General features: G+C 45.7%; 2 protein-coding genes across 4 annotated transcripts; both read left to right on the forward strand.

Moving 5' to 3' along the window:
• The first annotated feature begins 460 nt into the window (after window positions 1–460).
• Window positions 461–27,876, forward strand: LOC128338618 (arylacetamide deacetylase-like 4). Its single transcript, XM_053281340.1, has 4 exons — window positions 461–631; window positions 2,072–2,291; window positions 5,263–5,326; window positions 27,042–27,876. Exons 1-4 carry the CDS (start codon window positions 461–463, stop codon window positions 27,874–27,876), a joined length of 1,290 nt encoding a protein of 429 aa, XP_053137315.1.
• Window positions 11,888–19,284, forward strand: LOC128338326 (uncharacterized). Of its 3 annotated transcripts, XM_053280571.1 has the most exons (8): window positions 11,888–12,028; window positions 13,184–13,278; window positions 13,383–13,505; window positions 13,605–13,637; window positions 13,826–13,882; window positions 13,988–14,047; window positions 14,135–14,242; window positions 14,639–19,284. In XM_053280571.1, the coding sequence occupies exons 2-8, from the start codon at window positions 13,224–13,226 to the stop codon at window positions 19,009–19,011; spliced, it is 4,809 nt and encodes a 1,602-aa protein (XP_053136546.1). In that variant the 5' UTR covers window positions 11,888–12,028; window positions 13,184–13,223; the 3' UTR covers window positions 19,012–19,284. The 3 variants fall into 3 exon arrangements, with proteins under 3 accessions (XP_053136546.1, XP_053136544.1, XP_053136545.1); XM_053280569.1 differs by lacking the exon at window positions 11,888–12,028 and having other exon boundaries at window positions 12,039–13,278; XM_053280570.1 differs by lacking the exon at window positions 11,888–12,028 and having other exon boundaries at window positions 12,039–13,278; window positions 13,988–14,041.

Raw genomic sequence — 27,876 nt, forward strand, 5'->3', positions numbered from 1 at the left:
TGGTTCAACCTTGTTCAGTGGTTGAACCGGACTGAGTCTGGTTTGAGTAGTGCCCAAACTGAACCAGACTGGCCAATTTTTTGCACATCCCTACCAGTCAGTGCAGTATGCACCATACTACTTCTTGTTGCAAATAAATACATCTTTCCATAGAATCCGATAATTATAGAGTTGGTGAGGAAATTTGGAAATCTTCTAGTAAAAGCTGTGCAGAAATCAGTCACTTCCCAAAGGATATCCTGATCAAGGGAGGTTCTGACCTAATTAATTCCCCACTCCTAAATTAGTCATTCAAGGAGCCTAATTAACAAAACACCTGACTTAGTGTTACATGATGTTCTGATATAGGAGGGACGTGTTCTTGGATTCTGACTCTATAAAAGTACACTGGAGGCAGCCACTCCTTGGAGAAAGCAGAGTCACCGACTCTCTCCCCACTTAGCCTCTTGCCAAGGAGACAATGGACTTTCTGTGGGTCCTGCTGTGGATGGCCATTGTGGCAGTTCTTCTTTGCAACCTGCTAGCATGGACCTACCCTCACTACCTCCTCAGATATGAATTCCCATTTGCCATTTGTCAGCGGATCATTGCCAGACTGACAGAGAACACATTCTTCATGGCCCTTAGGCTAGTAAGTATATTCTTCTGACTGAGGCTGCTTTGAAATTGGTCTGTCATGGTGGGCAGAGGGGGCACTGTAAAGAAAGCATGAATGAATGTCTGAGCCAAGGCAATCATGGCATCTTCTGATACGTGCAGGTCTTCTATCCCGCCTCTGACTGATACATCCTGATAATTGTATGCTCAGTTTTGATTGTGTAATGAAATCTTTTAGGGATGGGGTAGAAACAGCTGATTTTCATACAGAAGGTCTCCGGTTCCATCCCTCTTGGTGTCTCTGGGTAGGGCTGGGTAAGAAACACTGGAGAGCCGAAGACAGTACTAAGCCTCTTTGCACAAGTGCCTAAACCTGGGATTTCTGCCTCTAATCCAGGGCTGCATGCTCATGTGAAGCAGGGCAAAAAGCCCATGCCCTGACAGACTGAATCTGGGTAACCCTGCTTCTTGCCCTCAATCTTAACCCAGGTTAGTGAAGAGCAGGGGACCCAGGGGCTGGGGCTGTGGTCGTGTGTGCACTTTCCCCTGTGTCTGCTGGTACCAGCTGTTAGGAGAGTTTCCACTGTGTTTGCCGGTTCAGGCTGGAGATGGGTTGTGTTGAGATTAATGTGGTTGGAGGGGCTGTGAGCAGTGAATGTGCCACTCTGCACAGCCCACTCTAAGATTTTTCTTCATTCCGTCAAAACATATAACAAAGTTCCCCGTGATATTTTGGTAAGTGAACTGGTCAAATGTGGGTGAGATGGAGGACAATTTCTAATGGGTTGACTCATGGACATATTTAACTTAATTAAAGAGATGGAGGGCATCCTATTCAGATTTGCAGATTACAGACAGCTGGGAAGGACAGCTAACACTTCAGAAAGAATGACATTCCAAATGTCCCTGCTAAAATGAAAAATGGAGCGGAAAGTAAGAAAACCAAATTCAACCATGGGAAATGCAAAGTTGTGCATTGAGGCAACAATAATGAAATGCACACCTCCCGGATGGGGCATATCTCACTTGACACCAGCATCTTTGAAAAAGATCCCACTTCCGCCCTCTGACTGAGGACCTTCCGGATTAGCAGGGCTTCCCCAGCACCACCGGAGCCAGCACGTACAAAATTGGACACAGCCCCTTTTAAGAAATGAAGCCATCAAACCTGGCAGTCTGCTCCAACATCCCTCCCATGGGGGTGCAACATCACTCCCGTGTTGCTGGATTTGTCGATACCTCTTTGGAGCTAACCAAGGTGCTGATTCCCCTTCCCCTCTTAGCTGTCCAAGGTCTGTGATCCCTTCAGATCCCTGCCCCAGCAGAGACCCCAACTTGACTAGAACAATATAACAGAAGAAAAGGGAAAGAAACTCTCTCTTACAGCAGGGTGGCAAAAAGGGGAAACACTCTGCTCTGTGTTAGGCTTCAAGGATTTCTGAGCACTGACATTTCTCTCTCTCAATGCAAACAGGATTATATAGCATGGAAACTGGGCTTCAGCAATCGCCACACAGTTACGAGGTTTTTCATGAATGGGCTCCCCATCTTCAAACAAGACCCGAGGCTTCATATCAAGAAACTCCAGTTTGACGGTGTGCCTGTGAAGCAGTACCAACCACGAGAAGACCACACCAAACATCAAAGAGGCATTCTCTTCTTTCACGGAGGAATTGGCATCTGGTGCAGCACTGGTAAAGACAGAAGTTAGAGTCTACCATATTGCATTTATTATGTTGCTGCATGTGCATTGTAATAAATGTCAGGATATGCTGAATGTGATATTGCAGCCTACCCCTGGAAGAGGAGAAGCCACCTCAGCAGGGATGTGTGAACCAGCTCAACATCAAATTGGCCCAGTTAGAGAGCTCAAGATTGAGCCAAAGACCCCAGGCTGGTTCGGAACGGGTTCATAGGTGCAGGGATTTGTCTGTGTGCAGGTAATGCAGACTTATTGCCGCCGAGGGATTCTGCGGCCTCGAGGGTAGGAGGCTCCAGTGGTTCCTCTACTCCCGCCAGCCTCCCAATGGTCTCCCCAGGTCAGATCTGGCCCATTTTAGGCCATTTTCCAGGCCTCAGGTATGCATGACCCTTGGCATGCAAACAGCCCATGTACTTGTGTGGTGGCCTCCAAAATGGCCACCGCATGCTCAGAGAGGCCTGAAACTGGCTGGGCCATCCCGAGCAGACAGAAGGCTGTGCTAGCTGGCAAAAGAGATCAAATGTCCAAAAGAAAGACAGCACACATAATAGAGATTCAGCATATAGGTGCTTATATGACAATGCCAGAAGCCTCTGAGCCAAGATGGACTATCTGGAGTGATTGGTTGCTAATGAAAAGATAGCTATAGTGGGCATAAAAGAGACATGGTGGAACAGTGAGCAACAGCAGGACACAGTTATCTCTGCATATAAAGTCGATTGAAAGGACAGGGAATGGTATATTGCCGTGGAGTAGCACTGTTTGTAAAAGAAGCGATAGAATCTAGCCAGCTAGAAAACCTAGGAAGACTGGAGTGGGGACTCCCTTGGTCAGCCTGATCAATGATCTCCAATTATTTATTTGATTTGATTTGATTTGATTTGATTCGATTTCTAGACCGCCCTTCCAAAAATGGCTGAGGGCAGTTTACACAGAGAAATAATAAATAAATAAGATGGCTCCCTGTCCCCAAAGGGCTTACAACCTAAAAAGAAAGATAAGATAGACACCAGCAACAGTCACTGGAGGGGTGCTGTGCTGGGAGCGGATAGGGCCAGTTACTCTCCCCTTGCTAAATAATGAGAATCACCACGGTGCCTCTTTGCCAAGTTAGCAGGGGAAATTAGGAAAAGACAGAGGAAGGGTGACTCTGTTTTTCCATTTGGATCTCTCATTAGCTTTCAATACTATTGACCATAATATTTTCCTGGAGCATCGGAAGGGGTTGGGGTTGGGAGGCACTGCTTTGAAGTAGTTCTTCTCCTACCTCTCAGGAAGCTTCCAGATGGTGTCCCTTGGAGACTGTTGCTCTCTAAAACCTGAACATTTATGTGGTGTACCCCAGGGCTCCATATTGTCTCCAATGTTCTTTAACTTCTATGTGAAACTACTGGGAGATATCATCAGGAGATTGGGCACAGGGTGTTATCAGTATGCTGATTATACCCAAACCTATTTCTCCATTTCAACATCTTCAAGTGCAAGCATAACCTCCCTGATCCCTGCCTAGAGGAAGTTATGGGCTTGAGGAGGGATAACTAACTGAGACTGGATCCAGATAAGACCGAGGTACTTATTGTGCAGGGTTATAGCTCAGGAGACTATTTCGCTCTTCAGTTCCGGATCATGTCATCATTCTCCAGGAGACACAGTACACAGTCTGGAGGTGGTTCTGGATCCAAACCTCTTCCTGGTGTCCCAGGTTGAGAAGATGGCCTCAGATACTTATGCCAGCTGTGTCCATTTCTTGAGATAAATGACCTCAGAACAGTGGTACATATGCCGGATCCTCCAGACTTGACTACTGCAACACGCTTTGTGTGGGGCTGCCTTTGTACATAGACTGGAATCTGCAGCTGATACAGAATACGGTAACCATTTGGGGCAATGGGAGAGACCATATCATTCCTATACTAAAAGAAGCATAATGGCTGCCAATACATTTCTGGTAAAATAGAAGGTCAAAGAATGTTGACTTAGGGTCAAATAAAATGTTTGTCCCACTTGCTCTTCAAAAGTTTGTGTCCTCCATCTTGAATTGGTGTGGATGACATAATCACAAGCTATGCCACTGAGGTGTCCCTACATGTCACTCACTGCAGCTGTACCCAATTTGGTTTAAATCAGTTAAGACAGTCCACAAATTAGCTTGCTTGCACCTCAGATGTTCACACGGCCACCATCTTGAATTGGAATGGATGACATCATCACACACCATGCCATTTGGGCATACCCATGTGTCCCTACAGCTGTAGCAAATTAGGTTCAAATTGGTTAGGCGGTTCACAAGTTAGCCCTCTTGCTCCTAAAAGGTTTACACATCCACCATCTTGGATCAGGGTGGATGACATCTTCACAAACTACTACACCGTTGAGATGGCTGTCAAGGATTTGGAAATCTCTAGGGAAGGAGAGTCCAACATTGCCTGAGGAGATGGTTGCAGTGTCAAACAGCTCCACATTAAGGATATTCTCCGGTCTAGCCTAAATCCCAATGATTCTATCCTGCCCTCAGGAGCAACAGGGAACAAGTCCACTCCTTCTTCTCCGTGAAAGTCCTCCAGCTATTTGAAGATGGCTCTCATCCCTCCCCTTCATCATCTTCTCTCCAGGCTAAACATTTAACAGTTCCTCCTAGGACTTGGTTTTCAGATCCCTCACCATCTTGGTTGCCTTCCTCTGAACTCAAACCAGTGAATGAGTGTTCTTAAAATGCAGTCTCTGGCCCTGGAAGCAGTATGACTCATCTGCATCCCTTTAGACTTATAGGTGGAAGGGAGTTGCAGGGCCTCCTAGTCTGTCCTCCTCCTCAGTGCAGGAAATTGGAAACAGGGAGGATGAGCACACCACCATGAGAGGCAGGCTGTTCCACTTTCTGAATGTAGCATTCCTGTTGAGTGATATGGAGAGGAATCCTCTGATGATGGCCAGCATAATGACTCCGGTCTGTTTTCACTCCCCAGATACCTACGAAAGGGTCTGCCGCTATCTTGCCAGAGAAAGTGCCTCATTTGTTGTGTCTGTTGCGTAAGTGAGCACGGTTTGCTTCATTACTTATTTCAGGCTTAATTAGGATATGATGAAAGCTCATAAATGTCCCCAGTGGCTTGCTGACCCCTCAGAGTTCTCCTGTCTCCTCCTTTCCTATCTTGTCCGCCAGGCAGGAGTGTGGGGACAACGGAGCAAGAGGGGATGAACATCCCTTGACCAGCAGGGTGGGGCGTCTTCCAAAGCACCCCCTCACCTTCGGATGGTGCGCCCCCTTGCCCTCTCTTGCACCCAGCCAGGGAAGTGCTTACTGCAAGAGAGCATGAAGTCCATCCCTCTCCTCCCTAGTAGGAGTGTGTACTAAACGTTTCAGTTCGGGCTTGTCCACTGATATGGGAGAGGGTCCATTCAGACCCTCTCATCAACCTGAGCGGGTGTTCCATTGAATCGCTGGCTGGGATGGGGGGGGTACCCAGCCATTTGGGGTGTTTCTGAATGGAGAAGATGGGGAGAGGGTCAACTGCAGGGGGCTTGAGTGGCCAATCCCCCTGCATCTGACATCAGAAGCAGGGGAGTGTGCGGAGTGTGAGGAGGCAGCGAAAGAAACTCCCAGTCAGTGATTCAATGAGGCGCTGCTTTGGGAAACTCTGCAGGGGCTGATTGGCCCCATCCCTGGTACTCTCCATTCCCCCTGCGTCTGACATCAGGCGAAGGGGGCACGGCTTGGTTGCATGCAATCTGGGATAACAGAGGAGGGGATCCGCCAGCAGGACTTTATCCTCCAGCCACCAATGAGCTCCCTACTCAAGATGTGCATGAATCATAGCCAGCTGGTTGAACGAACCAAATCGAATATTCACAGAAATAATGTGTGATTCACCCATAGGAAACAATGGGGAACTCAGATCACTCCATTGTTCCCCATGGGTAGGTCTGAGACACACCAACATGGGTTGGGTAGTACAGCATGAAGATGCTCCTTACCTACCACCTAAACCAAAAAAGAAATGGGCAAGTGGGTGACCTTCAATTTTTATAAAAACCTAAACCGCCATAGGATCCCAGGGGGCTTGGAGAAAAGTTCAAAAACGTTTCTTTTAAACAAATTAATAGTACCTGCTTACCCATTTCTTTTGTGGATTGGGTACCTGTCACACCGTACCACCCAACCCATCTTGTTGTCCACTCGGACAATAGGGTAATTTGAGTTCCTCATTGTTTCCTAGGGGTGTAACAAGCAGACTGCACACATTTTGCAACCCTGCCTTAGGAACATAGGAAGCTGCCATATATCGAGTCAGACCATTGGTCTAGCTAGCTCAATATTGTCCACACAGACTGTCAGCGTCTTCTCCAAGGTTACAGCCACTCTCTCAGCCCAGGGAGGTAACTTGAAACCTTCAGCTCTTTTCAGTGCGGCTCCATTCCCCCAAGGCGAATATCTTACAATGCTCACATGTGCTCTTCCATTCAAATGCAACCAGGGTGGATCCTGTTTAGCTAATGGGACAAGTCATGCTTGCTACCACAAGACCAGCTCTCCTCTCCTTTAAAAACACCACTGCAGAACAGAAGCACACACAACCTCTCCCGAAGCAGAACACCACATTTTGCCGAACACACAGTTTAAAGATGGCCAAAAAAGATGTACTGACCCAGAATCTACTGCCAGCCACAGAGCCTGTGCTGCAATAGCATCATTGGCACAAGTTGCTCTTTCACACACACAATTAGAATGCTGTCCTCACTTGCAACGGCTGCCACAGCAGCACCCTTAGCAGCCAAAAAGCAGAGCCATAAGCTCAGCTACAGTAACTTCTTCAGCCACATTTTTACTGAGTGAAGAGTAAACTTCTGGCCATTCGGGGAGTTTGCAAGCATTTTTTAAGTTTTTTTTAAAAAAATAGTACTGTCATGGGCATGCTGTCAGACTCCGAGGATGAGGAGGAGGCAGGCAGTGTGACAGCGGAGGAGGGAGTGCAGCAACCTCAAAGGCAAGAAGTTGCAGAGGTAAGCGGGACAGACTCACGGGACATTGAAAAAGAAACAGAGCCTAGTACGACAGGTCCTGTGGAGGAGGTGCAGCTGATCTCAGCTGTAGAGAGGCATCAGTCGAAGAGACAGGAGGAGATAAGTAGACAAACGCTTAGAACGGCTCGACTAACAAGGAGAGCAGCTGAGTCAGGGACCCATGATTGAGAGCACATGGCTTCAGCCTATTTAAGATGGCTTTGCCTTAGCCGCATTGCTGGTTGCAACGTTGTGCTTTGGTGATCTACCCAGCTCGGACATTCTCCGTTTGACCCTATTCCTACTTCACGCTCCGTCTGCTGATATATAGCTCTTGATTAGGCTGACAGGTTTACAAGTACTTACCCACTCCTGGAGGCTACTCCAAGGCCTCTCCAAGGCCACCGGGGGCAGGGTGGTCCATGGAGGTTTCCCCTCCCCCTGCCCCTCCCCCTCTCATCGGCCATTTTGGAGGCCACAGCACATGCACAATTTGCCCCTGCATGGCCAGGTCATGACCCAGGCCACACAGAGGCCCATTGCACATGCATGGGGACCTCCAAAATGTCCAGTACTAGTGGGGTAGGCCCAGAACCTGCCAAAGAAAACCCAAACTGGGTGATTTTGACATAAGGAAGGCCAGCAGGGGGAGGGGGAATCTCCATGTAGGAAGCACAGGGGCATCTGGGGATGGTGCCTGGCCGAGAGGGCTGAACAGAAGCAGCTACAAAAGGACAGAGGTTGTTTCCTGAGTCAGGGCTGGGAGGATGTCTGTACCCTCTTGTCACACTGTGAGCAGGAAGTTCTACTGAGTTTGCACGCAATGCAACACGAACAAGACAAAACTCAAACATGAAATGTAATTAGGCAGAAAGGAAAATGTGGATTTTTTATTTCTTTTTTTCCCAAGTTCATTTTTTTAATTAATTTTAACAATAGCAATATTGTCATTCATTACAAATACACACATAAAAGATGGACTTCCCGCTCACATTTCTTCGTGAATCATCAACTATAAAATTTACCCTTGCTATAATAATAATTCAAAACATAAGTTCAAGCCCTTACAAACACAATTAAACTAACCAACCTGCGATTTATACTAAATTTCAAACCCTGCTGTCAAGTCCATAGTAGGGAAGTAATTTTTCAAATACAACAAAAATGGTTTCCAATCTTCTTTAAAACATTCCAAGTTTTGATCTCTTAATAGTGCTGTAAGTTTTGCCATCTCCGCATATTCCAAAATTTTTATCAGCCAGTCTTCTTTTGAAGGCAGTTCACTAGACTTCCATTTCTGTGCATATATAATTCTAGCTGCCGTAGAGGCGTACATAAAAAATGTTAAATTGGTTGTAGAAATAGCTCCTTGTGTTATTCCCAGCAGGAAGGATTCTGGTTTCTTAGGAAATGTCATTTTAAATATTTTCTTTAGTTCATTATATATCATATCCCAATAGGCTTTAGCCGTCCCACAGGTCCACCACATGTGAAAAAATGTGCCTTCAGAATGTCCACACTTCCAACATTTGTTTGAAACATTTTTATACATTAAAGCCAGTTTTTTTGGTGTCAGATACCATCTATACATCATTTTATATGGATTTTTTATTTCAATAGAAAACCGCCTTCCTGCTGCTGCTACTGCTGCTGCTGTTTGCTGACAGCGTGTGCAACATTACACACATGGTAGGATGTAAAATTAGTGCAAGCGCCATTGTACGAGAGGAAATATTTGCAAGGAGTGGCATGACAGGTGCTGATCCTTGCTGCACTGTTGCACATTTCCATTTGTGCATGTGCCCCCAAATGGGCCTGACCTTGCTCAACATGGGCTATGATCAGGCAAAAGCAACCATCAAACAGCGCGTTGTAGACACTGAGTGCCAGAATGATCTCAGCAGTTCCAAAATTTTACATCACTGACAGGGTTAGGCTTAGGGTTAGGGTTAGGGTTAGCCCTCTCCAGCAACATACCTCACCCAACTTGAGGTCCATAACCACAGAAGGGCATTCACTTTGGCTCGCTGCCATAGCTTCCCCTCGGCAGTGCTGGAAGGGTCTATAGAGGGACCCCATTTGCAGAGCGACTATACCCCTGTGGCTCAGGGCAGATTGAAACTACTGAGTATGTCCTCCTATACTGCTTGTTTTATAGAGACAATTATGCCTCCCACATCCTTCCATGGCTAAGCAAGTATCCAGGTCATCCAGGTCATGTATTATTTTATATGCAGGCATTTCTTTTATCATTTCTTTTATCTAATCTTACTCTTACCAATAATCACCCCTATACTTTATGCTGTTCTCAGAGAGTAATAAAGATTGATTGATTGATTGATTGATTGTCTGATTGTCCCACCATAGATACATAGCATTGCACCTTATGTCACCCGTTGTTGTTGTTGTTGTTGTTGTGTGTATACACACAAGTAGTATAGGGGCATACCTGCTGTCAAAAACCATGTGCTTTTGTTTACAAACAAAAGCACGTGGCTGGAGGATGACGTCACAGTGACGTCACAGGGGCGGGGGCTTGCAGCTGTCAAAATGCGCTTACGTCACCGGAAATACGTCATCGGAAGGGCTTGAGGAGACCCCACGTGACCGGAAAGGGTCAGAAGTAGGGGTACGCCCTCACCCCGGAAGTCTGGCACCCACCCTGCCACCCCTACCCCAGAATATGTCCAGACATGTCCGAAGGCGGACATGTGACCCCTCTACGAACACGCCTAGCCACCCTGGACCAATAGGAACAGGTTTCAGGGTCCGGAAAGGCCCGAGTGAGCGGGTGTGATAATGGTCGGGTGGCCATTTTGTGCAACTTTATTGGTCGAAAAGGCCCAGAGGAGACCCCATGTGGTCGGGAAGGGCCAGAAGTAGGGGAACGCCCTCACCCCGGAAGTCTGGCACCCACCCTACCACCCCTACCCCAGAATATGTCCAGACATGTCCGAAGGTGGACATGTGACCCCTCTACGAACACGCCTAGTCAGCCTGGACCAATAGGAATAGGTTTCAGGCTCCGAAAAGGTCCGAGTGCGCAGGCGTGATAATGGTCGGGCGGCCATTTTGTGCAACTTTATTGACCGTATCGGGGTCAAGTGAGCTCTCTACGAACACGCCTGGCCATTCTGATTCAGTAGGAATACCCCGTTTCTCTCTGAGCCACTTTGTTTTTGCAGACCCACGGTTTGAGCGATCATGGGTTCCCCAGAGAGATCCTTGGAGGATATTGTACAAGAAACAATTGTAAACCCTAGCCCGAGAAAGCGGTATATTAGTACAAGTTCTGATGATGAGAAATTCCCACCAGCTAAGCGTCCCGAAGAAGAAGACCAAGAACTTTATGAAATCTGGCAGGGAATCTTGGAAGATGCAGCGGCAGAATCTTTTGGAGCTCAGGTAAATAAACACTGTTGGTGTTACAGACTTGGGGAGTATGTGAGAGTTCCCAGGGCTGCAACATAAAAAACTGTGTTCTTTAATGTTTTCCCAGGAGGGTGAGGACCGCGGCCTTGACACACTGCCTCTAGCAATATGGAACTATACAGAGCCCGGGAACATGCATATCAGGGTGCGTATGGAGAATTTAGGGGTGGGAATATCTCTTTTAAAAGAAAGATAGAAAGAAATAGTAATAACAGCATACCTTCCCCATCCTACAGAATCCTCCCGCTGTGAGAACGCATCAACCCAGCCATGTTACTATGCAGAATTTCCTAGGACTACAAGTGGATGATTCAGATTACATACCAGCAAGGAAAAGATGTTCTGCTATGAAAGGCCTTGTCAGAGCGGGGGTATATGGAATTTTAAAATACTGCCTGAAGAATTACATGTATGATTCATGCTACGGGTGTATGGTTCAAGCAGGGGGGCAAGACTCACATGAATGTGTTACTTGGACCGATAGAAATGTTTCCAGATTTATTAGAACATTGTCATCAAGGATGTGTGTGAAAGCAGTGCTCCACATAATTATTATAATTGCTTACAGCTTGAAAATGTTATTGCTATCTAGTGATACCGTGAATCAGACTCTAAACCTCATCAGCAGGGTTAAGGGTTCTGATGACCCGCAGGCTGTGTTAGAAGCTATCCCACAACAGAACGATTCCAGAATGCTCTCTTTTGTGAACTGTGTCCTCGAAAAAAGGGGATACAGACAGTTTCTTGTTCCAGAGATACCTGAATAAATTCCCTCGCAAAAGTCTAATGGAACTGTTGTACACGACTGCCCTCTAGTGGTATGTGGTTTTTGTTTTTTTTTGCTTTTTTTTTTTTTGTTAATACATTCTTCCTAGAATACTGACTGTTTTTGTATGTCTATTAAAATACTATATTATTATGTATCAATTCATAAATAAATAAAATAACCCTGGCTCTAAACAAATGACTGCTTTATTTTTGCTGGGGATACCCTATTACAGATATGTTTACAAGGAACTTCACCAGCCCTGAGGGTTCTGTAGTAGGTTGGGGTCCAACAAGAGGATGCGTTCATCAGACAATGGGTCCTTTAGCAGTGGGGAGATAATCCCATCAGCCATCATGAATCTTTTACCACTCCCCTAACCAGCATGCTGGTGGACATCCAATCAGAAAGGTCTTGCAAGACCATGTGGGCATAGAACTCACGTTGATAAAACTAGTTTGAAGCAGGAAGTCTTTCTCTTTCGCCCAGAAGCACTCCCCAGAAGCAGGACCCTGCAGAGAAAGAAGTCTGAGGTATGGCTACCCACCATTTTATAACTTGCTTTTTCTAAAATATGCTACTGGGCCTGGTTTTGAATCTGTTTGATATCTTTGGAATCTTTTGATATTTTAGTATGCTATTATTTTATATATGGAGAGCCTGTTTTCAGGGCCTTGTATGGTTTAAAAGTGCATGTAACTTTAGTAATTTACCCCCTTTTCTCTCATTTTTTCTCTAAGCCATGCGGCCTGATTTTGAATCTGCCTGAATCCTTAGCAAATGCTTATTTTATATATGGAGAGCCTGTTTTAGGGGCCAGGATTGGTTTAAAAGTGCATGTAACTTTAGTAATTTACCCCCTTTTCTCTCATTTTTTCCTCTTACGCCTTGCAGTCTGATTTTGAATCTGCCTGAATCCTTAGTAAATGCTTATTTTATATACGGAGAGTCTGTTTTAGGGGCCAGGATTGGTTTGAATGTTACCCACAGGGTCTTTTTTTAAAAAAATGAGAACCCTGACCCTTGTTATTTTTAAATTTTTATTCTTAAAACCTATATTTACACAGGCAGTATTATATACAGCATTTTTGATGTACGCCTCAACATCTGTAGAAATCTAGTATTCCAAGGGCAGTTTCTGTTCTCTGCAAAACAGCTCTCCTGCAACAAACAAATAAAACAGGGTCATGCATGCACAACTCACAATCCTGTAAATGGTTTAAATTAAATAAACTCACCCAGCACACGTGTTCATGCCAGCCACTCCTCACAATGTAATCTGTAATAAAAAGGGCCATCTTGTCCATGATTTGCTGGCTCACCGCAGGACATAGACGTTTTGTGAGACTTTTTGTAAGCAAACCACCGAACAGAAAAATAGTTAAAAATCTGCCCTTATTGATTTTCCCATCTGCAAATTCTGCAGCCATCACGGATGTGAAATAGTTCTCAATATCTAGCAAGCTGTTAGGGTGAAGAGAGTCCATGTGGGGTCTTAGTTCGGCCTCCATTTTAAGCAGCAAGGGGCCTATCCCCACCGCTTCTGGTTTTCCACAGGCCTGCCGGATACAGCCCACAGCAAGAGAGTAAACATGCCGATATTCCATCTTGTTGCCCGTTTAGGTTCTGTTTGGGGAGGATATGTCTGAGCATGTCCCTGGTTGGGTATTTTTGTATATATTCAACAGCACTCACCAAAACAAAGAAAGAAAAACACCACCAAAGAAGATGAGCATAAGGGATGATGAAATGAGCAATCTTCTCGATATCCCTCAAGATATGGGTATGGCTATATTCTACTCTCCCCACCCCCACCCCTTTTTTTTAGATTGTTTTAAAATGTTATGAAGATATATACATGACTGATTTATATTTGATGTTCTACAGAAAATGTTGTTCAAGCCCCTCGGTCTGGGAGAGCCACTTTTTCGCTCTCAAAGGGTTCGGACCCATATCTCATCCCAAAGGATGAGGTTCTCACATCACAGGCTGTTAGAAACACAGTATCTGGTAAATTACATTTTAAAAATTTAAAATAAATTCTAGATGAGTACTGTTTTGAAGGGTTTTCTGAGTAAGACCAACTCTCTCTCTCTCTCTTTATTGTAGATGGCATAGGGCAGAGAAGTGATGATAACATAGGTAAGAACAGCCCCCCCCCCAAATCTCTCTGTAATATCTCATTCTAAAATTCAACAAATTGTGTATTATTTCTCTGTGTAAACAGCCCTGAGCCATTTTTATTATTTATTTATTTTGGAAGGCCGGGGGGGGGGATACAAATAGAATTATTAATAATTATGGTTAACACATGCCTATGTTGTTCACAGTGGACCTGACAAATACCCAGGACGGGTTGCGGAATCTGACTGAGAGTGCTCTAGAGGGTAAAATAGCTTTATTTTAAAAGCATCCCTGCAAATGTATACGCCGTGTGGAAACCTCAGACTAATTCTATCTAACATGCCCCCCCCCCTTTTTTCTCCCTACAGAAGAACCTGAACCAGCCCCCGCACGTCTAAGCAGATTGAAGAGAAAAGCAAAGAGTAAGGGTAGGAGAAAGAAAGAATGAAATGTTTTAACTATTTTATTTATGTATAGCTTTTATTGATAAAACCGTATGATTCCCTTATCTGCAGATGTAGTATCCCATGAACAGCATCAACCCGGACACATGGCGCCCAGGGACTCCGACGTGGAGGTGCAGCCAGCCTACAAAAAACCCAGAAAGGCTATCCTGGAACCTGGTAAGACATTTCCACACTGCATGACACAAACAGCTACATACTTCAGTAACACACATGTTTGTACCATGCGGGTAAGACATTTCTGCACCGCATGACACAAACACGCTCACACATCATGCACACACCTATGTGTCATGTTGGGGAGGACCCCCCCCTTGTCTGCGTGGATTCCTGAAGACGTTCCCTCTACTACCTGACGATAGTTGACCCGGAAACCCTAGGAGCGGGCAAAACCACAAGACACCCAGAGACCCTTTCAGAAGCATGGTAAGTCTACCCCCCCCCCATGGCACAACACACACAAACACACACACACGTTCAAACCTACTAGCTGTGGGTGATTTACTCCAGACATACATGGTGACCCCCTGCCCCCCTCTGATCTATCTGTTTCAGAACATGAACCGGGGGTCCGTGATGTCCAAGAGTTGAACGCCCAAGATAACGAGTTCTTGGCCAGCATGGCACGTGTTACAGAACACATAGAGACATTGATAAGGACTAGGGCTGTGGCTTTTGAACGCAAGGCCGAAGCTGAGCAACACCTTGAACAAGCAAAACGCATCATACGTAAACAAATGGCGGTGATTAGTGATACTTCACAACAGCTAGAATGTCTAAAGACACGTGAAAACCCTGTGTGTGATTTCGTAGACAGAAATAAAAAAGATCAACCATACCCTGTCTGCATACAGGTGGGGGGAGGGTCCACATCTAGCCACCAGCCAGGAGGGTATAGGAATGCTTCTGATTCTTCAGACGAATTTGAACCATCCGAGGAGTCACCTAGTGGCCCCGGTCCTCAGAATGCTTTTACTGAACAGTGTGAAACCCAGAATGGGTCCTCTCTAGGTGAGGCTTCTGATGTTGGCCCGAATGCCACCCCCAAAGAGCGGGCTACCCACAGCGGAGCTTCTCGAGGAGGCTTGGCGTTCGATGTTGGACCTGCAGCGGGTTCCCAACAGTTCTCTTCTGAAGAAGCAGCAGGCATTTCTGAAGAAACCCCACCTGTGGATCTTCAGTTTATACAGCGTTATAATAGGAGCTATGCACGCTTTAATGGAACTGAAATGTATTACGAATTCAAGTTTGTGAATTTGGACAGAGTACACTCCTTTTGTGATGCGCTATCTGGGATGCATTCTGCTATTCAAAGGGTTTTGGATAATATAAACAACCATATAGAACCAGGGGACTTTGTACAGCTCAGATTGCGAGCGCCAGGGATTTCAAACCCCCTTTACTCAGCAAGGAGACAGGCAGGCCATCTGAACGCTGAGGCATTCCTAAGCGCTATATCTAATCTGCTTCAAAGTTATGCACAAATTTTAGCTGATGGTGTATTAACACTGGCTGTGATTGTCATCACACCCCCACGAGGAGCCGGTCGCAGGCATATAAAATCAATACCCTATAGCAGCATTATACAGAAAAAGAGGCTGCATCTGATAGATGTCCCCATGCCTAACACAGCCCTCTGTTTTGCAGCGAGTCTCATGGCTGTTCTAGATTTGAGAGCCACCGCTACACAGATAAAAAAGGGAGCAAAAAAGTTGTACCAGGATCTTGGGTGGAGTGAGCAAAAACAAGTGTCTTATGCAGACGTGGAAACCGTAGAGACACACATGAAGGTCAATATTGTTGTTGTGCAATGGGGAACTTCTGGATGGAGTATTTTAAAAACTCCTGAACAGAAGTACCTCAAAACCTGTTTTCTGTTACTTCATAAGGATCATTATTATGGGGTTAAGAACATCAAGGGGTTTTTTGGGACCAGAAATTTTTGTTATGTCTGCTACACGCCCTACAGACACACACACGACTGTTTGATGAGGTGCCACCGCTGTTTAGAGGCTGGATGTGTAAAACACGTGGGGTGTGTAATCAGATGCCCCAAATGCAAGATGCAGTGTAGATCACATGAGTGTCTAGGAAAGCATATGAAGCTCGCCGCCATGGGGCGGGTAGAATGCATCCCGCGTGATCTATGTGAAAAGTGCTTCCGCTATGTCGAGCTGGGTCATGAAACTGAACGCATCTGTAGGGGAAAGCAGTGCCGTGTCTGTTATGAGTACCTTTCCCCCGGGGAAGAACACGCGTGTTACATTCCACGTCTACAGTACCCCGAGATATCAGTAAAATATGTGTTTTATGACTGCGAATGCAGGCAGGAGGATGGGGTCCACGTCCCAAACTATATTTATGCCAAGGCCTTTGAAGGGGAGACTGTGGAACCTGTTAAAGCATATCAAGAGAAACAGAAAGATTGGGAGAAGTGGGGGCCCCAAGGGGATTATTGGGAATTTAAGGGAGATAAATGTCTGAATGAGTTTGTATTACGTTTTACATCAGATAATAAGTTTATGGGGTGCACTTTTCTGGCTCACAACTCGCGGAGCTACGATGGCATTTTGATACTGAGAGAGCTAATCAATGAAGGCCTCGATGTAGAGCTGCTCACACAGGGGGGAAAACTGCTGTGTATAACAGTTACAAAAAATGACATAAAATTTATAGATTCCCTATGCCACCTACCCATGGCTCTAGCAAAACTCCCCAAAGCTATGGGTTTTCAGGGCTGCAAGGGCTATTTCCCACATTTCTTTAATAAAAAAGAAAATGAGAGTTATGTTGGGAATATGCCAGACCCCCAGGACTACGGTGTGGATGCTATGAAGCCTGCAGATAGGGAAGAATTCATGAAGTGGTATGAGGAAAACAAATCAAAAACGTTTGATATGCAGAAGGAATTGGCCTATTACTGTCAGAAAGATGTAGACATCCTGATGCAGGCCTGTACAAAATATAGACATGAATTGGTTGAGATGACATGGGATGTCGTTGATAAACCTATGGGGAGGAAAAATGCCAGGGTGCTGGTGGGTATTGACCCCTTCCAATACCCTACGCTTGCTAGTGTGTGCTTAAGAATGTACCGCTACAAGTATCTGAAAGATGAAGAGATCGCCATACCGGCCCCAGATAACTACCATCATCAGTGCAAAAGATTCTCAACTATGTCCATACAATGGTTGGAATACATAGCCCACAGGGAAAACATACATATTCAACACGCTTTGAAAGGGGGTGAGTTTAAGGTTGATATTCCTCAGGAGCTTCAGGAGGCGTCGGGGGGTGTTAAGGCATATTATTTAGATGGTTATTCTGTGAATGGGGGAAAGAAATGTGCTTTTGAATTTAATGGCTGCTTTTATCACGGGTGTGTAACCTGTTATTCAGCACACAAACAGCACCCCATGTTGTCGGAAACCTATGGTTTTCTCTACAATGCTAGTGAGAGGAAAGCAGATGTCTTAAAACGCATGGGGTTTGAAGTCCGTTGTATATGGGAGCATGAGTGGCGTGACATGGTCAAGGGGGATCAGAAGGTGGTAGATTTTCTGAAGCAGCAGGGATTTCCAGAACCTCTGGAACTTAGAGATGCGTTGTTTGGGGGCAGGACAGGATGTGTGAGTCTGTATTATGAGGCGAAGGAGGGAGAACAGATTCACTACTCAGATTTTACCTCTCTCTATCCATTTATCATGCGAAATCGCCAGTTTCCCATAGGACACCCTAAAGTAATTTATGACGATTTTAGACCACTCTCTGAATATTTTGGAATTGCCAAGGTGAAGGTATACCCACCACGCCGTCTCTTTTTCCCTGTCCTCCCTGTCAAAGTGAACGGGAAGCTCATGTTTCCGCTGTGCAGTCTCTGTGCAGACTCACAGCAGCTGGAGCAATGCAGGCACAATGATGAGGAAAGGGCTTTAGTGGGTACATGGTGCACTGTAGAATTGAATGTTGCTGTGGCTAAAGGTTACAGGGTGGCACAGATCTATGAGGTTTGGCATTTTGAAAGGAGTTCTGGCAGCCTCTTTTCAGAGTACGTCAAAACATTTCTCAGACAGAAGCAAGAGGCATCGGGCTACCCAGCAGAGTATGTCAGCAGGGAGGATAGGGAGAAATACATTGCTGAGTATTATAAGAAAGAAGGTGTGTGTTTACGCCCCGAGATGATTGAATCAAATCCTGCTAAACGCCAGATAGCCAAGCTTTTCTTAAATTCCTTGTGGGGGAAATTTGCTCAGAGGTCAAACCTTCCTAGGACATCCATAGTAAAAAGCCCTAATGAGCTTTTCCAATACCTCTTTTCAGATAGCTATGAGGTCTCTATGTGTGAATTCCTTGATGATGATACATGTTGTGTGTCTTGGAAAGATGCAAAAGAACGTATAGTTCCACCAGGTCACACAAATGTTTTTCTGGCGTGCTTTACAACCGCCTATGCACGCCTGCATTTGTACTCTATCATGGAGAAGCTGGGGGAACGGTGCCTGTACCATGACACAGATTCTGTGATCTATGTGTCTCGTGAGGGGGAGTACAACCCACCCCTTGGAAACTTTTTAGGGGAGCTGACAAACGAACTACCGGCAGACCAGTACATAACAGAGTTTGTGAGCACAGGTCCTAAATCTTACGGCTACAAGCTGTCAGGGGGGGAATCGTGTATTAAGGTCAAGGAAATTACTCTGAACTTTTCTAATTGTCAAAAAATTAATTTTGACAGTCTGAAAAATCTGGTTTTTGCCTACGTTTCGGACCGGAACCCGCCACGTGAGATTGTGGTAGAGCAGAATGGCATCGTTAGAAATAAGAGGAGATGGGAGATAGAAACACGTCTTTTGAGGAAGACGCAGAGAGTGGTGTTTGATAAGCGCGTCATCGTTGAGGGTTTTAAGACTATCCCCTACGGGTATTAAAATGGATGTTCGATGGCAACACCCCTTCTCCGCTATCCTTGCGGGACCAAGCAATAGCGGGAAAACATTTTTCCTTAAAAAAATGCTGGACAATGCACACAGTGTGCTATCTGTGATGCCTGAAAAAATCGTATGGTGTTACTCTTGTTGGCAACCTTTGTACAAACAAATGCTCTGTAAATACCCTATGATAAAATTTGTAGAAGGTATGCCTGAGAAAATTGATGATGATGGCTTGTTACCCCCAAATAAAATCTGTTTTCTTGTTCTGGATGACCTGATGAGTGCTTCATCTGACAGCCACCAAATTGAACGCGCGTTCACTGAGTTTGTTCACCACAGGAATCTGAGCGTTTTTCTCATCACACAGAATGTTTTCTACAAAGGGAAAGCGGCCCGCACCATAAGCCTTAATGCCAAGTATATGGTGCTCTTTAAAAACCCAAGGGATAAATTACAGATCATTAATTTGGCGCGTCAGATTTTCCCCGGGGATGTCAAGTATTTCACTGAGGCCTACCACGATGCCACACGGGAGCCTTATGGTTATCTAGTTGTGGATTTAAACCCTAGAACTCCTGAGGATTATAGGGTCAGAACGGGTCTTTTCCCTCCCGAATGGCCTGTTGTATACATCAAGAAAAAATCAAAGGGGGGATACAAAAGGGGGTCACACTGATGCTTTCACAGGTATTCCTGTTACCCCACTGCTCTGAGAGCCATGTCTACCCGTGTGAAGAGAAACCTAGCCCTCTTAAAACTCCTTATTCGTGCCTCAGCACGGCAGAGGAAAGCCATACTATGTGCAGCTTCTGATGATTTAATATCAGCCATATCCGAGATTGCCCTAAACACCTTAAAAGGAAATATTCCATTGTCTCCGCACCAGTTGCGTGTGCTAAGAAAAAAGCATGGATTAATTAAAAAACTGAGTAACAAGCGTGTATCTCTGAGAAAGAAGAAGCTTTTGCTCAAGCAGTCTGGAGGGTTTCTAGCGCCGCTGTTAGGTATTGCAATTCCTCTGATAACAAGCCTTTTAACCAAACAATAATGGAGTATGCGGAAAAGATGTACATGGTCCCCAAACATCAGTTAGATCTGCTAAAAGGGAACCCTCCTAAGGAGGAAAACATCAGAGCTGCTACAATCTACGCTTTAGACACTGAAATGCAAGGTGTTCTTCAGAGGTCTGACTTAACAGAATATGAAAAGGCTAAACTTTACGAGGGCCTACTTCAAAAATATTTAACACATGTGAGAATGGGTGATACCGAAAAGGGAAGACTAAACCTGTTTCTACCACAGCCTGAGATGCCAGCTGTTGAAGCTACACACAGCTCTGATCCCTCCTTTCAGGAAATCTTGGACACTCTCCCTGTGCGTTCTAGGAACTCGGCAAAGATTTTGTTAAACAAGCTGAGGCAGAATGCTGCAGTTACAGCGTGGGATGAGCGGGGGCGTTTTGTCTATAAGGGGACGGCTGTTGACGGTTCCAACATGATGGATCTGATCAAGGCATTCACTCAAGTTCATACCCTGTGTTCCAAACGCTTCCCTAAAGGCTGGGATCTGTTCATGAACGGTTTGGCAGAGTTAAATGTGCCTACCTCTGTGGCAGGAAACCAGACCAGTAGGGAGTTTTTGGAGCATATGAAGAATCCTACCCCTGCAGCTAGCCCTCTAACCTTAACACCTACACCCAGGACTTCTAAAATACCCGTGAGAACTCACTGGCTCCAATTGTAACCTGCTACATATATATTAAAACATGTAAAAGTGTCAAATAAATTTTTTCTCTGAAATATATTTTACAGGGTGGTAGTTGCTGCTTTGCGGGTAAGAATGATACTAGCACACACACGTATACTTTTTAAAGACTCAAGGCTTACTTTATTGTTCTGTGAAAATCAGTACAAGATCCACAACCTTGCGTGCTTTGAAAACAATTTGCGACATGCCTAGGCATGCATTTCTTTTTCTTAACATACAGTTCGACCATCTGGTCATTTCTTTCTAAATCCCCAGAATACAATTCTTGAATCTGCTTAAATGTTAATCCCCTACCCCTCTGCAGTAGAAAGAACAAACAGTGGTAGCCACAGGTCACAGAGTCGTGAGCTTGGAGCTGTCGGGGTTGAAAGACTGTCTTAGAGGCATTTTTTCTTAAAAAATTCATTATCGCTTTGGGAAAACGTGGGTGATTTGGGGGGTGTCCATAAGAATCAAAAAACTCTGCCTGGTTGTCCTCTGGCAGGTAGATGGCTAACCAATGTTCACCCGGTAGGGTATGGTCATGTGTGTTCACTACTAATCCCACAGGTCTTTGTAGCAGTCTCTTTCTAGGCAACCAGTCACTAGGGAAAACTCCAAAGAACGTCTTTCGGGTGCAGGGGCTGGCAGACAGTACGCGTGTTAATTGTATGCTATCCATATTACATATAGTCGAACAGTACATCCCGTCTGTGGTTTATCTCGATGAGATTGTCAAATACCGCATACACAATCATGTTAATGGTCAGTTGAAGCGGTCTGGCAAAACGTATCTCGGCCCTCAGATTCCCTGTCTTAATCAGGGAATAGTGGCTCCCGCATTCTTGGTCAGGCGTTAGATCAAAAGCAAACAGTGTGTAGCCTTTCCCATATTCTTCCCTATTAATGAGCAGGGGTCTGTCTTCTAGATGCTTGCCTATGGCCTGTAGCAACCCCACATACTCACGGATATAGTTACGCGCTGCAAAATCTGGCTGGTAAGGCTTCATAGGGACAGGAATACTATCCATATAGAGGCAGGCAAAGTTAATGTCATAATGCTTGAAATTAAAGGGATTTTTGGTATATGAACCACTAAATGCATCGTTATCCACAAAACCAATGATGACAGTTTTTGGCAACTGCCCTAAATACAAATTTTCCTGATTGCAGACACGGCTTCCAGCGGGGATACTGAACACTTTCATACTCACACGGTCCACAGGGTATTTTGCATTGGCTGTGAGCAACGCCTCTGCATGTGCTAACCGCACAGAAGGGTTCAGGGAACATTTCTTGATAAAGAGGGATGCCGATAGTATTTGCAGCTTGTAGCGGGGGTTAGCTCCACCTGCCATCAGACAGAACGTGTCCTTGTTGCGCGTTAGTTTAATTTTCACATCTACACCATTTAAAAGCAGTTTTTCTTGAAACATAATATCTGTGTGTAGATGCCCCATTAGGTCCACCTTCCGACTTTCAGATGTGAACGCTGCTCTGTCTAAAAATCCTAAATTCTGCCCATCTAAAGCTGTTATCTCGTGAAAGCCCGGGGCATCCTTATAAAATAACCCTGCTGAAAACTGTGTAGATAGAGTGGCCTCACTGTAATTCATCATCGCTTCAATGAAAGCCCTGTAGGGGTAGGTGCTACTGCTCTGACTGACAAGACGGTCTCCCAGGGTCACATCCACCTGGCTAAACATGGCTGCTAGCAGGTAGTTCACAAACCCCACAGCAGAGTCCTGTGCCAAGTTGGTCCCATCCTCCTTGACAATTTTACAACACACATATAAAAGCGTGTTATTCAAATCCAGGTAAAAATCTCCAGACCCCGCAATGAAAAAGTCCAGAGGGGCTGTGTCTGTCAGGGCTGTAAGCGGTGGAACCTCGACATATACGCTTCTCTCGATACTTGTTTGTGTTGGTGTGATTTGGAAAAGGTCCAGTTCCGATTTCATGCATTCTTCGGAGCTGCAATGTATAAAAGCCATTATGACTTAAAAGATGTCACCGGGAGCACGTTTCCTCTTCCCCTTGGGATGCCTTCGATGCTTCTGAGGCTTTTTCAGGTTCACCCCTTTTCTTTTAAGAGGTTGGGGAGGTCCTAATAGCTGCACACGTGCTGCTTTTCGTTTTCTTTTGATATACATCAGCCCTGACCCCCCTTGTGAGGAAGAAGCTTGATCCATCCTGTTCAGAACTGCTTGGGAGGCATGGCCCACTACATCTTTGGCAATACCTCGCGCTGCTGTTTTGATGTGTGGCCTAATGATTTCCAGCCCCCGCCTCAAAAGAGGTACAGCTTTCCTGAAAAGGATCCTAAATATACCCCCAATTCCAGCCCCATACATGACAGGCGCCCCCATGAAGCCAGGAAGAGCGCTTCCGGCTTGGGCCCTGTAATAGTTCTTGTAAAGGGTGGGGTCGCCATAGGTTTTCAGAATCGGTATTTTTATTTCCCCTTAAAGTTGTAGGCCTCTTCTGGGGCGAAAGTGTAGCTTCACAATAACCTTGCCAAAACGGAATGGCACACATTTGTCCTGATCCGTCTTTATCTGGACCGTGATCGTATCAATATGGTGCTTGCTGACAGAGATGTAGTGTGGCTTATCATAAACAATGTTAACACATTCACCGTTCAGGCCCTTCACGGGGATACTTCGCAAAAGGGGTACATGGTGGTCTCCCACGATCTGATACTCTACAATGTCTGTATAAACAAACAGAGTGTTGAACCCCCCTGTTATATCTGCAGGAAAAGGGAAACCTTTGCCTGCTGTATCATGAACAAACAGAGTTTTGACCCCACTGGCTATGCTTGATGGGTAAGACAGCTCTTTTGGGTGTTTGTCAGGGAGGAGTCCTAATATGTGTGCTAATTCTGCCCCGGCAGAAAAGGTGTATGCGTTGTTAGGACTCATAATCTGTATATATCTAGTAACAGAATCATAAAGCAGGGTAGTCCCCTCTAGAGCCTTCTGGGTGCTGGTGATTTCATTCATATCGTGCAGCAAATCGTTTATGGTGGAGTAATATCCCTTTCGTAAGTAGAAGGTCCATTTCTTTAACCCCTTGCTATATTGAAAGGGGGTGTCTGTCGTGATGGTGTCCCATGTGCACGGGTACTGTATCTCTGAGAGCCCCACCTCCCACTCCCCGGGAAGATCCAGTGGCCTGGCTAGTTGGATGGTGAAATCTGAGCTAGCGTTCTGTGGAAAGGCCTTCTTGCTGGCGTTACTAGGGAGTGTGATGTAAAAACCCCTATCACCCATTGCAGAGGTCTGAAGCAGGTACCCAGCTATTGAACTTGTCAGGCCACCCCACCCACTTCACTAAATGGCGTTTTACTTTGCCATGGCCTTTTGTAGCTAGAATTTTTTCAATCCTGTACAATTTGCCCTCTCCTGCTTTAACTTTCTGTAATTCTTCACGATAGAAGCTCCCAATAACTGGCTCATCCATGTAGTCTTTTACCAGATAGACCGGGCGTTCAGCTTTTCTGATGACTCGGTCCACTATAAACAATTCTGTGGTGTAGTTCTGTTCATAACCTTTCTCAAAAACCCCTTTAATTTTTGAAATCCTGACGTGATCTCCTTTTCTTAACACTGGAGACTTTGCTTTTTTATGGCTACAGCTTCCATAGACTCTTCTCCAAACAGACAGGTCGTTGCTGGTTGTGACATCTACAGGCCTGCATTGTATGGTTCTGTGAAAGCTGTGGTTATAGCTCTTTAGGAGTTGAGGCAGGACATCAATATACCTGAATGTGTTATGAGCAGTAAAATACCTCCACATACGTGTTTTCAAGGTTCGGTTCAGTCTCTCCACAAGAGCAGCTTTGACATCGTTGTTGGTGACAAAGTGGTGAATACCTTGCTCCTTTAACAGGGTCCCTACAGGTTTATTTAAAAATTCCCTCCCTCTATCTGTCTGGAGCTTGCCAGGCTCTCGGCCTTCTTTGAAAATAGCTTTAAAAGCACCGGCCACTTCCCTCCCTGTTTTATCTTTTAGAGGTACAGCCCAAGCATATCTAGATAGAATGTCCACAACCGTCAAAATGTACTTGTACCCATTGTTGTATTTACAATATTGCTGCATGTCCACTAAATCGGCCTGCCATTGTGCATCCACCCCTGAAACAACAGTCTTGTTTCTTTTAAAATGAATCCTTGCAGGCCTGTGCAGAGTGTAAGCATCCTGCTCTGAAAGCCATGCCTCAACATGTCTTTTACGCAGATCTCTACTCTGCTGTATGGCCTCTTGAAATAGTGGGTTTACACCTCCAAAACTCCCCACTCTCCCAGGGTTGTAATATATTTTCTTTAAAACTTCTTCGGCCCCTGCCATGGTTCTGTTTAACACAAGTATGGACACACATATTTAAAACAAATTTCTTTTATTGGTCCCCATCAGTACACGCACAGGAAATGCAGGACACATTGACATCCCTGAGTTGCATGTTCTCAACACCCCGCACCTGCACAAAAGAGGGAAATATTTTAATACTAACAGGTTAAAAAAACACATGTAAACAAAACAAGACTGCTTAAATCGCCTCCAACTCACCAGCTTGCCAGTTTCCGCACTGGGGTCTGGTTCTTCAGGCTTTGTAACCACAAAGCCATCCAAGGTTTCCTCCTCCTCACCGCTTTCAGATGATGAAGTAAAGCACACAGCCCTACAGTAATCGGCCCATGGGTCGGTGGGGTCTGGGGTCAGGCAGTCACAAGATGACCAGTCTTTGCTCGATCTGCAGCACTTACGCTCGCAATAGACAACCCTTGACCGGGATGACAAGTAAGATTCGCACCCGCACTCATCTGAATAAGTATACTCTCCACATGAGCTATCACAACACCTCTCGTCGCACCAATCAAATTGGGGTCTGCTCTTCACCCATTTTCTCTTCTTCCTAAGCCGCTTTTGTTTCACAGGCTCTTCTGTTTCAGAATCTGAGGAACACACGTTTCCCACATTGGAGATGGTAGTTGGAGGCTCTTCATCTTCAGTTTCCATGGTGGTTAGAAGGCTGGTGTCACAGCGCCCGCAATCACATTCTAGTCTACCACCCTCATCCGAGGGCCCTGCTGCAAAGTTAGTCTCTGGAACCTCCCCAGCAATAAGATCAGCCCTCTGAGGGGTTTTCATACCCATAGGAGGGAAGGACAGACTCCGCACTTGCATAGGCTTAATCTTTGTGGGTGCCTGTGGCGATGATAGGTCTGTGGCACGCGGTGGAGTCCTAGCGTCAGCCATCGTCTCTGTACAGCTGTAAAATGGCTTCCCTCTAAACGCACCATCCCTAACCCTGTTCGTAGAGGGGTCACTTGACCCGGTTTCACCCAATAAAGTTACACAAAATGGCCGTCCAACCATTATCACGCCTGCGCACTCGGTCCTTTCCAGACACTGAAACCTGTTCCTATTGGTCCAGGCTGACTAGGCGTGTTCGTAGAGGGGTCACATGTCCACCTTCGGACATGTCTGGACATATTCTGGGGTAGGGGTGGTAGGGTGGGTGCCAGACTTCCGGGGTGAGGGCGTTCCCCTACTTCTGGCCCTTCCCGACCACATGGGGTCTCCTCTGGGCCTTTTCGACCAATAAAGTTGCACAAAATGGCCACCCAGCCATTATCACACCCGCACACTCGGGCCTCTCCGGAGCCTGAAACCTGTTCCTATTGGTCCAGGGTGGCTAGGCGTGTTCGTAGAGGGGTCACATGCACCCCTTCGGACATGTCTGGACATATTCTGGGGTAGGCGTAGTAGGGTGGGTGCCAGACTTCCGGGGGTAAGAGCGTCCCCCACTTCTGGCCCTTCCCGGTCACGTGGGGGTCTCCTCAAGCCCTTCCGATGATGTATTTCCGGTGACGTAAGCGCATTTTGACAGCTGCAAGCCCCCGCCCCCCCGTGACGTCACTGTGACGTCATCCTCCAGCCACGTGCTTTTGTTTGTAAACAAAAGCACATGGTTTTTGACAGCAGGTATGCCCCTATACTACTCACACACACACACCACTTTTCAGCAAAAACGAACAAACCCAAAAACCCCATAGATAAAGATGTAAGATTGCTCTCTGTCCCCAAAGAGCTCACAATTTGGCTGCTCTGGGTCTGTGGGATCAAGGTGACTCTCATTGGGGCTGGGATTCTTGGCTAGCACCACAGCCTTGCACTAATGTGATGGGTTTGTTTATACAAGTGCTGCAGTGTGAAGTGTCTAGCCGGTGATTCTAGGAGCAAATGAGGCATGATGCGTGTTTGTGTTGTTCCAGGTACCGTCTAGCTCCTGAGCACCCTTATCCTGCACAGTTTGAAGACTGCCTGAAGGCTACCATTCACCTTTTGAAAAATGCAAAGGAATACGGGGTGGATCCTGACTGTATCCTGGTTGGCGGAGATAGTTCAGGGGCTACACTTGCCGCTGCCGTCTGCCAAGAGCTGGTCAAGAGAACTGACCTCCCCAAAGTGCGGGCCCAAATCTTGCTGCACCCTTTTCTGCAGGCGGTAGATTTTAATTTACCATCATATCAGCAAAACGCTTTTAATCTCCTAATATCCAAACATATGTTACTGGAAATTGGGTTGAAGTATCGAAGAAAATACTCAGTACAGGCAGCTATGAAAGGCTCTCATGTTCCCGATGACATAAGAATCAAGTGGAAGACCTGGATAAATCCAGACCATATCCCAAAAAGATTCAAAAGCAGAGGATATAAGCCTGCACCACCAACTCCTTTCCCCCCCAAAGTCTTAGAACAATCCAATGAGTTTTTTGAGACCACCGTTTCCCCACTTTTAGCTGAAGATGACATCATTAGCCAACTCCCTGAAACATACATTCTAACCTGTGAATACGATGTACTAAGAGATGATGGACTGCTGTACAAAAAGAGGCTAGAAGATGCGGGTGTTGGTGTGACTTGGGAGCACCTTGAAGACGCATTCCATGGAGTAGTCATAGTCCTTGAAATTCCAGTGTTTCCTTTTTCCTGTGCGACAAGAAAACTTGACTTTGTAGTAAAGTTCATAAAAGGTCTTCATGTTTCAGGGGAAAGCTCTTTGGCAGGAGGAGTCAAAGCTTTCACCAAGGGAGGAGGAGGAATCTAG

Source organism: Hemicordylus capensis, chromosome 16, assembly GCF_027244095.1.
Source record: "Hemicordylus capensis ecotype Gifberg chromosome 16, rHemCap1.1.pri, whole genome shotgun sequence".
Classification (NCBI taxonomy): domain Eukaryota; kingdom Metazoa; phylum Chordata; class Lepidosauria; order Squamata; family Cordylidae; genus Hemicordylus; species Hemicordylus capensis.